This window comes from Bos taurus, chromosome 1 (assembly GCF_002263795.3).
Source record: "Bos taurus isolate L1 Dominette 01449 registration number 42190680 breed Hereford chromosome 1, ARS-UCD2.0, whole genome shotgun sequence".
In the NCBI taxonomy this organism is placed as follows: domain Eukaryota; kingdom Metazoa; phylum Chordata; class Mammalia; order Artiodactyla; family Bovidae; genus Bos; species Bos taurus.
Window position 1 is genome coordinate 67,043,567 of NC_037328.1, and position 13,492 is coordinate 67,057,058.

At 39.4% G+C, this 13,492-nt stretch overlaps 1 protein-coding gene across 4 annotated transcripts in view; it reads left to right on the forward strand.

The window, feature by feature from the left end:
- Positions 1-13,492, forward strand: part of PARP14 (poly(ADP-ribose) polymerase family member 14) — a 57,280-nt gene that overhangs the window by 31,280 nt on the left and 12,508 nt on the right. For 3 of the 4 annotated variants that reach the window (XR_009494387.1, NM_001206538.1, XM_024991433.2), the window contains 3 exon segments: positions 2,109-2,315; positions 5,356-5,955; positions 7,421-7,554. Coding sequence is in view for 2 of the 4 variants with exons in the window: in NM_001206538.1 (NP_001193467.1) it covers positions 2,109-2,315; positions 5,356-5,955; positions 7,421-7,554 (941 nt within the window). In the remaining 2 variants the exon portion in view is untranslated. 4 annotated transcript variants of the gene reach the window in all.

Here is a 13,492-nt window from a genome sequence, read left to right on the forward strand (position 1 = left end):
CTCTCCCTGTTCCTCACAGGCACCTGCTTGAGGGGAGAGAACGGGCACTCAGTGTTATCTGCAGGCATCTCAAGCTGAAAGCAAACTCTGAACTCCAGTTCATTGTCTTCTCCCCACACCTGCCCTTCCTCTTATAACCCCAAGCATGTTAAAAATATCACTTTCTATCTAGAATCTTTGATTCTACACTCTTCACCACTCCTGTGTGCATTAGCTTATTAATTAGTTTGATGACTAAGAAAAAGGTTCAGTTCAGAAGAGGCACCTGACCTATTATGAGACACAGACATGTTAGCAAACAACCACAGTGCAGTGTGACGTGTGAAACACACATGAAGGTTGTGGGTGGCAAAGGACAGGAGGCAAGTGTAAAGCCAGTTGGTCACTTGGCCCTGCTGACTTTAATTCCTGAATATTTCCTCAACCCTGATACCCAGCTCTTCATTCTGGCCTCTTCTCTTTGTTCAGCTCTTATCTTTTGCCTAAACCTTTACTTATAGACTCCACTTTAGAACTGGGCTCCCTGCTCCAGCGCTTCCTCCATTCACCACTCTATTCCTGGTTTAACTTTCTAAAAACCAGATCTGTTCCCCTGAACACATCAAATTCAACGTATCACACCCCTTACATTGTTCTATCTGGCATAGCCTTTCCCTCAGTTTCCCATACTTTACCTGTTGAACACCTATTTATCCCCACATGTCACATCCTCTGTGTCCGAAGTGCTTAGATTGTTGAGAGTGGATGAATGTATCTGAACACTACCATTTAGATCCTTCTAAATATCATGGAATAACTACAGCTTTACAATGAGAGTTTCTCTCTTCCTCTGATCATGTAATCAAAAAACCGTGCACAAACCCTCTAGGTTTGTTTTATATGGGAATTGTCTACATTACTACAGTTGTCTCCATAGCCAGGTCAGAGAGGGTTGCTCTCCTGTCTGCAATAATAGTGGGCACAATGAACAGGGATAATCCAAGTGGGCCTTTCATCTATCACACCAAGCGACCCAGGGGACTTTCACATTGCCTGCCTCCCTCCCTCAATATCGGAGAAGGCAATGGCACCCCACTCCAGTACTCTTGCCTGGAAAATCCCATGGACGGAGGAGCCTGGTAGGCTGCAGTCCATGGGGTTGCGAAGAGTCAGACATGACTGAGTGACTTCGCTTTCGCTTTTCACTTTCATGCATTGGAGAAGGAAATGACAACCCACTCCAGTGTTCTTGCCTGGAGAATCCCAGGGATGGGGGAGCCTGGTGGGCTGCTGTCTATGGGGTCGCACAGAGTCGGACACGACTGAAGCGACTTAGCAGCAGCAGCAGCAGCAGCTCTCTCAATATGATAGCTGCTATTCATATGGAACTGCTTCCCTGACTTTTCATGAGTCTTTTCAAGGAACTTTCATACTCTTATTTAGGCAGTAGGCTTGGGAAATCAAGATATGAAGCATGTTTAATATAGGAAAAGATCTTGCTCGGGTGGCAGCCTTGAACCTTGCAACTCAGCTAAAACTGCACTGACTGGAGGAGACAAAACTTCTTGGAGGCTCATGGATAATTTGTGTGCCAAGAATTACAGATTATAACAAATAGCTTATGGATTTAGGTGTCTTACAGAATTAGCTCATTTTAAATCAGGTACCCAAAGACATCTGAGAGAAAAGAATATATCCATAAAGTCAAGAAATGACTCAACAAAAAGTAATCATTGTTCTCTTTAAATAGCAGTATATGTCAACATACATTATCATCTTTTACTTTTTCTGGGTCTTTTAAGGACACTAGTGAGCCAAGAGAGGTTAACTGTGCTCTGTAACAGAGGGACACAGTGAGCTGGGATCAGCTGAATAGAGCAAATAAGAACATCAGACACCAAGTTATGTTTCATTGTTCATTGTTGGGCTGTTCCTGACGTCCTGGAACAAAAAGTCCCCATTGCATCCAGGACTTCAGGAGTGTTTACTGATGCCTTGTTAGTAAAGTCCATGGTGATGAGAGTTGAAGAGTGGGAATTTATTCTGAGAATTGGAATTCCTAATTTATTCTTCACTCTTTTCCAGTTGGGCCTTTTCCCCCTAATTATTTTTATTATTTGCCTTTCCAGGTAATGCCAAACAAGACCCAGATAAGGTTGCAGTAGCCATACTTGATGCCATTGAAGAATTTATTCAGAAAAGATTAGTCCAGTCTATGAAAAAAGTTAAAGTTGTTATCTTTCAGCCTCAAGTACTGGATGTGTTTCGTGCCAACATGACAAAAAGAGAAGGATATCAGGCTTCTTTCCAACAGTCTGTGATATCTAAAATTGCATGTGAGTTGTTCGTTTTTATGAAATACATGTTCCTAATATTGATGTTACATGAGAAACAGCTATCCTTTTTTGGTAGTTTATTAGCTTTCTTCCAGTTTTATGGAGATATAGTTGATATACATCTCTGTATAAGTTTAAGATATACAACATAATAGTTTGACTTATATTATTGTGAAATGATTACCATGATCAGTTTAGTTAGCATCCATCATCTCACACAGATACAATAAAAAGAAAACAAAGAAGAAAAGAAGAATTTTTTTTCTTGTGACAAGAACTCTTAGAATTTACTTTCTTAACAGCTTTCATATACAGCATATAGTAGTGTTAACTGCAGTCATTAAAGAAGGTTTTTGGACCCAATTCCAATGTATGTGTGGAGGCTTTCCTATAGCCACAAGCAATTCTCAGACCCCAGCAGGGTGTCTGAGGATTCAACTTGGTTTTGACATCATCTACTCAGAGATGGAATCAGATTCCACAGGCAAAGGGCTCTCAGTGTAACAAGATGGCCCTCCACTTTCAATGCCAGTCACAAGCCAAATACTGTATATTTGGGAAAAATATTTGGCCATTCAGATGACCAAATATATTTTTTCTGATAAATCACAATATCATAGTCATCATTCTGTATATTACATTCCTGGTACTTATTTACCTTGTAATTGGAAGTTTGTATCTTTTGACTACCTTTCTCTAGTCACCTTCAACCCTTGCCCTTTTCAAATTCCTCATTATCAGTTTGTCTCTCTCTGTCTGATTTGAAATTAGCTAATCTTTAATGAACTATCACAAAGAGAAATTAAGAAAACCTCATTTATAATTGCATCAAAGAGAATAAAATCCCAGAAATAAATTTAACCAAAGAGGTAAAAAACTTATACTGTGAAAACTATAAAATGTTGATGAAAGAAACTGAAAAAGATATAAATAAATGGAAATATAGTTTATGCTCATGGATTGGAAGGATTAATATTGTTAAAATAGCCATACTGCTTAATACAGACTGCAGATTCAATGCAATGCCTATCAAAATCCCAATGGCATTTTTCACAGAAGGTAGAATAAACAATTTTAAAATCTGCATGGAACCACAAAAGATCCCAAATAGCCAAAGCAATCTTGATGAAGAAGAACAAAGCTAGAAACATTATACTTTTTGATTTCAAACTATATTACAAAGATACAATAATCAACAGTTTGGTACTGATAAAAATAGACACAGAGATTAATAGAGACCAACACCATAGAGAGCCCAGAAATAAACCCATGCACATATGTTTAATTAATTTACAACATGGGAGCCAAGAATATACAGTAGGGAAAGGATAGTCTCATCAATAAACAGTGTTGAGTGCTTGCTTCAGAAGCCTATGAACTGGACAGCCACATGCAAAAGAATGAAACTCGACCACTATCTTACACTGGACACAAAAATCAAATCAAAACAGATTAAAGACTTGAACATAAGACTTGAAACTATAAACTCCTAGAAGAAAACATATAGGTAAGCTCCTTGACATTGGTCTTAGCAATGATTTCTTTTTAGATTTGACACTAAAATTACAAATAGCAAAAGCAAAAATGAGTAAGTGTAACTACATCAAACTAAAAAGCTTCTGCACAGCAAAGGAATTCATCAACAAAATGAAAAGGCAACCCATTGAACGGGAGAAAATGTTTGCAAATTGTATATCTGGTAGGGTGTTAACATCCAAAATATATAAAGAACTCATTCAACTCAATAGAAAAAAAAAAAGCAAACAATCTGATTTTAAGACAGAGTATCTAAATAGACATTTTTCAAAAAAGATATACAAATGGCCAATAGGTATATGGAAAAGTGCTCAACATTATTAGTCATCAGGGAAATATAAGTCAAAATCATAATGAGTGACCACCTCACATGAGGAACAGCTACTGGCAAAAAGACCAGGGATTTTCTTGGTGGTCCAGTGAAATTAAAAGTCTGCTCTTCCACTGCAGGGGGCACAGGTTTAATCCCTGGCTGGGGAACTAAGATCCCACATACCATGTGGCATGGCAAAAAAGAAAAAAAGGATTAAAGACTCAAATGTTAAGACCTGCCCATAAAACTTCTAGAAGAAAACATAGGGGAAAATAAATGATAAAAAAAAAAAAAGACAAGAAATAACAATTGTTGGTGAGGATGTGGAGAAAAGGGAAAACTTGTGCTCTTTTGGTAGGAATGTAAATTGGTACAGCCACTGTGGAAAACAGTATGGAGGTTCCTCAAAAGATTAAAAATACAAATACCATATGATCTAGCAATTCTATTTCAGGGTATTTATCTGAAGGAAATGAAATCACTTCCTTGAATCCATGTTCATTGCACCATTGTTTTCAGTAGCCACAACATGGAATCTTTGAAAGCTGGATTATAAAGAAGATGTTATATATGTATTTCATTAAATATATATGTAATGAAATATTACTCATCCTGTCCCTATTTGAAAGCTAGGCTTTTCCCACCTTCAAAGTAGCTTTTAAGACACCAGTACTCTCAAGAGGGAGGGGAGAGGTATATATATGTACATATATATATAATGCAATATTATATATAAAATAAAATATTATATATAATGAAATATTATATATATAATGAAATATTACTCAGCCATAAACAAGAAGGAAATCCTGCCGCTTGCAACAACATGGTTGGACCTTGAGGACATTATGATAAGTGAAATAAGACAGAGAAAGACAAATACTCAATGATAGCCCTTATATGTGGAATCTTTTAAAAAAAATACTGAACTCATAGAAGACAGACTGATGATTGCCAGAGGTAGGGTTGGTGGTCATGGTGGGCAGAGGGGAATGAGAGGTGGGTGAAATGGGTAAAATTGGTCAAAAGAGTAAAAACATCCAGTTATAAGATGAGCAAGTCCTGGGAAGGTAATGTACAGCATGGTGACAAAGAAAGAAAGTGAAAGAGAGAGGGGGAGGGAGAAGGAAAGGAAGGAAGGAAGAGAGAAAGAAAGAGAAATAGCTAATCTTCTTTTCTTTTCTTTTTTAGCATTTTTGGGCTTCTCGAGTAAATCTCCCAAAAAACAGACTCTGGTTTTAGAAAAGAAAACAGAATTAGCAGTTTTTCAGGTGTGTGGTAGAAATGTAAAAAATGTGGAAAATGCTCTCTTGTGGATACAGGACCTCATTCAAAAGGAACAGTGTCCCTACAGCAATGAAGATGAATGTATCAAAAACTTTGATGTAAATGAATATAAAGAATTGAATGAGCTTCAGAAGAAGCTAAATATTTCCATTTCCTTGAACCGTGAAAGACCTTTGATTGAGGTCTCTGGAATTATCAAAGATGTGATACAGGCTAGAAACGCAATTGAGGACATGATCAAGAGAGTTAGATTGTCCAAAGAACAGGAATCTCTGGCAGACCGTACCAGTGATTTTGTAGAATGGCAATATGAGGACTATAATAATATATTTCATAGTTTTGACAAAATAACCAACATGCAATTGGAGGATGCAAAGAAACAAAAGAGAAAGACAATTGATGTCAAAATCAATAATCAGAGCTACACAGTGGACTTGAAGACATACATTGCTACAGATGCAAAAGGAAACAGCTTATCTGTTCAGCGCCATACAAAATCTGAAGGTGACTCAAACTTTCATGCTTGCTGTCCATTACTTTATGCCTGTGTTGTGTGTTGTACATACATCAGAATGTTGTTCAAGTAGATAGAATCCAAGTAACCCTCATGGAAGAAAATAGAAAACTTGGTCTCTGGGTTGAAGGAGCTTACACTTTGGCCAGGAAAATACAGCATGGGTGCACCCAACAGCTGATCATCATTATCTTCATGGTAGCAATAGTCAAAGGTTGCATTTGTTCTTATCTCTGCGGTTTATAAGCTTCCCTGAGTCAGTTTTGCTGGCGGGGGTTGGGGGTAATGGCTGCTTCAGTCAGGAAAGGAGATGCCATGGGCTGTAAAGTAGCCTAAGGCTTTCTAGAACAAAAGGAGAACAGAGAGTGGGCCCTTGGAGTCTGTGACTAATGACTGAGAGCATGGGGAGCCTGTAGGGTCTCCCAGAAGTCACTTTCTCCCCTGCCTGAGGATAAGAATCCTTGGCACAAACATCAGGAAGCAGCCTTCAAGGTTCCCGAGAAGGGAAAGCTCGTCTTGTGTAGACAGCTATTCCTGCCTTTGAACCACAAAAAATCCCCCACTGAAAACTACTAAATGGCTTTCAGTACATTGGGAGATCAATGTGACAGATTCCTCAGACTCTGAGCAACCCTGGGGAAATGACAAGTACAGCAGTCTGTTTAGCAGAAGGGGAGACAGAGCTGCCCCCTGCCAGCCTGCCACAAAGCTAAACCTGCCGCCCACCCAACTCTTAAGGGTGCTGTGAGGAATATTGGGAGAATGGATCTGAAGGATGTGGTAGTGGTGTTGAGTTCTGGCAAAGAGCCATGCATTTGTAAGCAAAACATTAATGACTATTTATTGCAAACATTGTAGGAAAATTGTTTATATTGCAAAATTATTAAATTCTGACTGATTAGAGACTGAGCAGAATATGTGGCTGAGTTATACTGCACCAAGAGTTCTCAAATCTGAGCATGATCAAACCTGTAGGATGCAGGTTCTACCCTCAGATTTTGATTCAGTAGATCTGTGAGAGCGTTTTGTTTGTCTGTCTTTGTTGTTGTTTTTGGCTGCGCTGGGTCTTCATTGAGGTGAGGGGGCTCTTTGTTACAATTCGTGGGCTTAGTTGCTCTGCAGCATGTGGGCTTTTAGTTCCCTGACCAGGGACTGAACCCGTGTACCCTGGCATTAGAAGATGAAGTCTTATTCAGTGGACCACCAAGTAAGTCTCTGTGAGGGTTTTTTTTTTTTTTTAAACAAGCATTATAGTTGGTTCTGATTTGGGTTATCTGTGGCTCACATTTTGGAAACCTTTTTCTAGAAAGATAAGAGGCTTCTTGTACACTTCAAATTAGGAGATTGTAAAACAAGAGCACAAATGTAGTCAGTTTTTCAAAGCATACCAGGAATATGGACTACGTAGATGAGGCTTCTCAGGTGCAAGGGAGTTTTCAAATGTCTGTTTTGCAGTTGAGCTGCCCCCATACTGGAGTGATATGAAGCAGCAGAAAGTCTGTGTGGTTGAGCTACAGCCTGATCATCCAGAATACAGAACTGTGGCGAGCAAGTTTCAAGAGACCTGTGCACACTTCAAAATAGAGAGGGTAAGCCTTCTGCGGACATGGGGATTCTCCATGGTAGAAAAAGGGCTGTCATGGTCCTGGATAAATACATTTTCATTCTCATTTGTTTTATCCCAAATTAGAATATTTTATGGTAATTAGGTTTTAAATTCTAGATCCTACTCCTGTCACTATGATTACTGAGTCATTGAGCTTCTTGTGTTATTACAGTATCATATTAGATTATAATACAATATTATAACACTATATATTTACTTTGTGAAGCAAGCTAACAAAAATGCCTAAATATGGCTCCTGAATTGGAGTGGATAACTAGCAAGCACGACAGAGAGACACAGGGAGGCTCCTCAGATCAGGGTTGTATGCTTCTGCACCACCACTCACAGGTCAGCAGTGCCCTCTTCCTTGATAATCCAGTGGTGCCTTCCTTGTTCATTTCCTTTATTTTGGATCTTCTGCTTTTAAATAGTTTAAAAAGTTTGCTTTTTGAAATTATTTTCTCCTTGGATTTGTACGACAATATTTAGATGCTTTCCTCTCCTTCTTTTAACTAATTTTCCTTTTATTATCTCTGGTATGTATTTCTCCTCTAAACCCCTAATCCTAGCTTACCCACAGATTTATATGTTGGTATCCTGTCTCTGCTGGAGAAGGGAATGGCAACCCACTTCAGTAGTCTTGCCTGGGAGATTCTATGGACAGAGGAACCTGGCAGGTACAGTCCATGGGGTTGCAAGAGTTGCCCATGACTGAGCAACTACACCAGTACCACCATTCTGTCTCTGCGCTTTACCAAGGATTGTTTTTACTCTTCTCACCTGCAGCTATTATTTCAGTTGATAGTTCTCAAATCAACATCACCAATCTAGATCTTTGACTCAAGCCCTAGAACACACCAATGGCCTAAAAAATATCTCCGCTTGAATATCTGTCTGCTAACTCAATCTCCATAAAGCTTATCTCATCATTTCCCCTTCCTTCCCACTTTCTGTCCTTGATTCCATCACTTTCTGAGGAAAACTAGAGATCTTTGAGTACCTTCCTTTCATCCATAATAACAAGTCTTTCAATAAGGCCTATATTTCTTTCTCTGCAAATTTTCTCTTATTCTCTTTTTGCACTGCCACCACTCTGTTATTCATGTACTTAAGTGATGATAATAATAATTCAAAAAAGATTTGAAGTGTCCTACAAAGCTGTCCTTCAAATAACATAAATAAATGAAGAAAATGGATAAAAAAAGAGGGTAGGGAAATTAGTTTCCTAATACTGTTAGTACCGTTAGTTTACAAAAATACATAACATGTATTTTATCAGGTCCTAGTTACTCGGAGAAAGCAACGGCACCCCACTCCAGTACTTTTGCCTGGAAAATCCCATGGATGGAGGAGCCTGGTAGGCTGCGGTCCATGGGGTTGCTAGAGTCAGACACGACTGAGCAACTTCACTTTCACTTTTCACCTTCATGCATTGGAGAAGGAAATGGCAACCCACTCCAGTGTTCTTGCCTGGAGAATCCCAGGGATGGGGAAGCCTGGTGGGCTGCCGTCTATGGGGTCACACAGAGTCAGACACGACTGAAGCGACTTAGCAGCAGATAGTTACTAGAAGAGGCCCTCAAATTCATTCTTGTGCTTCCTAGTAGACAATGCATAGAAGTAAATGCTCAACTTTAAGTTTTATAATGTCTATAAATCAAAGAGCAAGCATTTGATTAAGAGACTTAATGCTTCACAATACTGAGACTGACTCCTGAGAGAGTTCTCCTGTGAATATCTTCATAGTCATACTCACAATGAATTCAGTATCAAAGTTTGTGCCAGTGTATTTTGTTTTAGTCTCTCAATATAGGAAGGAGAGGAATAGGTGAGAGATTAAGAGGTACAAACTTCCAGTTGCACAGTAGTGGAGTCACAGGTATGAAGTGTGCAGTGTGGAGAATATAGTCAGTAATTATGTCACATCCTTGTATGATGACTGATTGTAGCTGCACTTATTATGGTGATCATTTTGAAATACATGGAAGTATTGAATCACTATGTTATATAATAGGAACTAGCATGGTGTTGTAGGTCAATTATACTGCAAAAGTAAACAGACTCATCATAGAGAAAGAGACAAGATTTGTGGGTGCCAGAGGCAGGGGGTACCAGGAGAGGGAATGGGTTGAAAGGTAGGCAAAAGGTACAAACTTGTGGTTATAAGATAAAGGAGTCCTGGGGATGTCATGTACAACATGATAAATATAATTAACACTGCTTTCACACACTATGTCATGTGTGATAGTTGTTGGGAGAGTGGATCCTAGAGTTCTCATCACAAGGAAAAAAATTGTTTCTATTTCATTAATTTTATATCTTTATGAAATGACGGGTGTTCACTGGACTTGTGGTGGTTGTTTCATGATATATTTAAGTCAAATCTCTATGCTGTACACCTTAAACTTATACAGGGCTATATGCATGAAAACTATATCTCGATAAAACTGGAAGAAAAAATAAGCTTGCCAGATAGATAGATAGATAGATCCCTCTATATAAACCTGTTGAGCAGAACAATTCTATGTGGTACCAAGAAAACATAATTCAAGTACACAGCTCAGTGATGATCTGGTTCTGGGAGAAGTTTCATTCAAAATACCAATTACAGTCCTCTGGGGGTTGGGCTCTGGCACAAAAGTGATGAGATGCCAATTCTGGATTGAGCAGGATTACCCAGGTGACCGGAAATGTTTGCAGCAGGCCCTGAAGGCTTACCATGTGTTGACAGACCTTCACTAGAGAAATGACTTCACTCTTTTGTAGTGGAACCCTTTTTTCAAATAAAATCTTTAAAAATATATTTATTTATTATTTATTTTTGGCTGTGCTGGGTCTTCGTTGCTGCAAGTCTTCTCTCCTTGCGACGAGGGGGGGCAACGCTCTAGTTGCAGCGTGCTGGCTTCTTGCTGCAGTGTCTTCTCTTGCTGAGGGGCACAGGCTCTAGGCGCACGGGCTTCAGTAGGTGTGGTGCACGGGCTCGTAGTTGCAGCTCATGGTCTCTGGAGTTCTGGCTCAGTACTTGTGGCACATGGGCTTTGTTGCCCCACGTATGTGGGAACCTCCTGGACCAGGGATCAAACCCAAGTCCCCTGCATTGGCAGGCGGATTCTTAACTTACTGGACCGCCAGGGAAACCCTCAAATAAAATCTTATGTGAAATCTTGGTCTATGACACCAGTAAAAGCAAAGCTTTAGATTGTACCTAAAAAGCACCTCTGTGGAGGTATCTGTAGTACAAAAACACTAACATGAAAAATGGGTGGTCTGTCATCCTCCATGACTGTCATGTCCTGTGACTAAGATTTGTAACATTTGCTTTCTTCCCCCTTGCCGGGGTCCAGCCCCGGTGGAACCAGGGAATTCGAAGCGGGGACGGCGTCGGCGAGGATCAGGAAACAATTGCTTAATTAAACATTAATTAAGGATATAAAGAGTAATAGAATAAGGATAGCGCAGTGAGGAAATTCAGTGGAGAAAAGAGGCTGAATAATTCAGCCAGAAGGTAAGAGAAAGAATGACATGGGGAGACCAAGTTTCGGTGAACAAGGCCCGCACTTTATTTTCCAAAGTAGTTTTTATACCTTAAGTTATGCATAGAGGATAATGGGGGAAGGGGTAGAGTCATGCAGTAAGCCAGGCTTTCTTCCTGCAAACTTATCATATGCAAAAGTTTAGGTGATTTGCATCATCTTCTGGCCCGGGGGCCTGTTAACATTTTAAGAAACTTATTTTTCTCTAAAGGTGATTATTCTAAAGTCAGGCGCCAGCCTCCAAAAAGCATTAGATAAAGTTGCATTCCTACAGAGCAAAGGTGTGGTGGGCTATAACAAGAAAAAGAATTAACTCAAGGGTCCCAGGTTACAAACATTAAAGCTACTATTTACACCAATTATATTAATCAATACACTGCCAGGGACACAGCAGGTAAGGGATATGGAGACTTAGCAGCAAACATTGGCCCAACAAGTGAAAATCCCTTCACCAATACAATTTCTAATCAATCTTTTAACTGCTCAAAGGAATCTGTATTTAGACAGTTTAGAACATCTCGTGCCTCTCACAGTTTGGAGGCTCTGAGCAATCACATGTGGCCGGAAAAACCTATTCAGGCAGGCTAGAGGACTTCCAAGGGAGTTTGTAGGTTGAAACACTGTCACACCCAGGAATTATTAACTGGAGCTGTAAGCTAACTCTTTTTTCAGAGAGAGGTAGTGGGGGACAGCCCCCCGTAAAGTCAGACGTGTAGGTGAAAGCACAAAGCAGAAAGTAGGCAGACTCTGGTTTTGGGGGTAGATTGCTCGAGAATTTCCAGGGAGACTCCTGAGGCTTGATCCTGCCTTTGCGTATGCCAAGCCTCCTTCCTCACGACCTTTGCCAGGGGCGGAGCTCGCTCCCTGCACCCCCTTGCTGTTTTTCCTGAAACAACTGAAAGTAAGTTGCAGATATCATGATACTCCTAAATATTTTAGCACATGTCTTGTAAGAATAAAGGCATTCTCCTAAATAGCACAAATATCATTATCCCATGTAAGAAAGTTTGCATTTTTATTTAATAATATCCAATAGAGAGTCAATATTCAAATTTCCCCAATCAAAACAGCTTTCTTAGAATGTCCCCTCAACCCCTGCCTCCATCTGGATTCACACATTGTACCTGGTCATTATATTAATATCTCCCTCATCTCTTCTGATCTAGAACAGTACTCCTGCATTTTTAAACATTATTTTTCATGATACTGAAACTTTAGAAGAGTTTAAGCTAGTTGTTTTATAGAATATTCCACATTCTGACTCTATCTTGCCTAGATTCTTTAAGAATCCATGCAGTTTTCTTATAGATTCTAATTTGTTTGATTCCTCATGGAATCATTTAAGTTATTCCCTGTCCTCTTTATTTCTGGTAAACTTACAGTTAGGTTGAAAGTCTTGGGTAAATTCAGATAAGTTTTTGCAAGAATATTTTTTGCAGGTAATGTATCAAACTTTTTATTTTTATTGAACTATGAGCATAATTTTAAATAATTATCTTTCAATTAAAAATAAACAAATTTTAAAAGAATGTTTCAAAACTCTGTATGAATAAAATTTTAAGGCTTTAAAAAATGAGTAAAATAGGGCTCCCTTGGTGGCCCAGTGTGGTAAAGAATTCACCTGCCAATGCAGGAGACATGAGTTTGATCCCCGACCTGGGAAGTTCCATATGCTGTAGAGTGGCTAAGCGCTTGTGCCACGACTACTGAGTCTGCATGCCCTAGAGCCTGTGCTCCATGACAAGAGAAGCTACTACAATGAGAAGCCTCACCCCAACCAGAGAGTAGTCCCCACTCGCCACAACTAGAGAAAAGCCCTTACAGTGACAAAGACCCAGAACCATAAATAAATACAATTATTTTTTAAATGAGTAAAATTTAAAGTAAATAGAAATAAAATGGAAGTGGACAGTTTGAAGATTAAAAAGTTAGTTGTAGGCAAAAGGAAAAATAAAATTTAAGATTATAAATTGAATCAACAAAATACATGATAATGCTGAGACTTGGAACTAGTGGGCAAACTATCTTAAATAAGAAACTAAAACTGAAAAAATAAAACAGATTAAGGCACGTAATAATGGTGTCAGACTTGAGAGTTCTTTGAACTAGAAGATTCTGACCACATAGAACCTTCACCTTGTGCCTAGTCATAAGGGTCCTGGCCCCCTTCGCCCGCCCCTCACTCTTTCCCAAGTCAACCTTATGAAACTGCCACTGCCTGGTGATTAGGGGAATGTAGAAACTGATCTGAAATCCAAGGCTCAAGGAGTTTCCACCATGATCCTGGAGGCCAAAGAGTATGGTCAAAGCATGGCCACTGTGGTCTATAACCAGATCCCCTCCTATTCCACTCTTCCAACTGGACCAGAGATTAATTTTCACTAATTA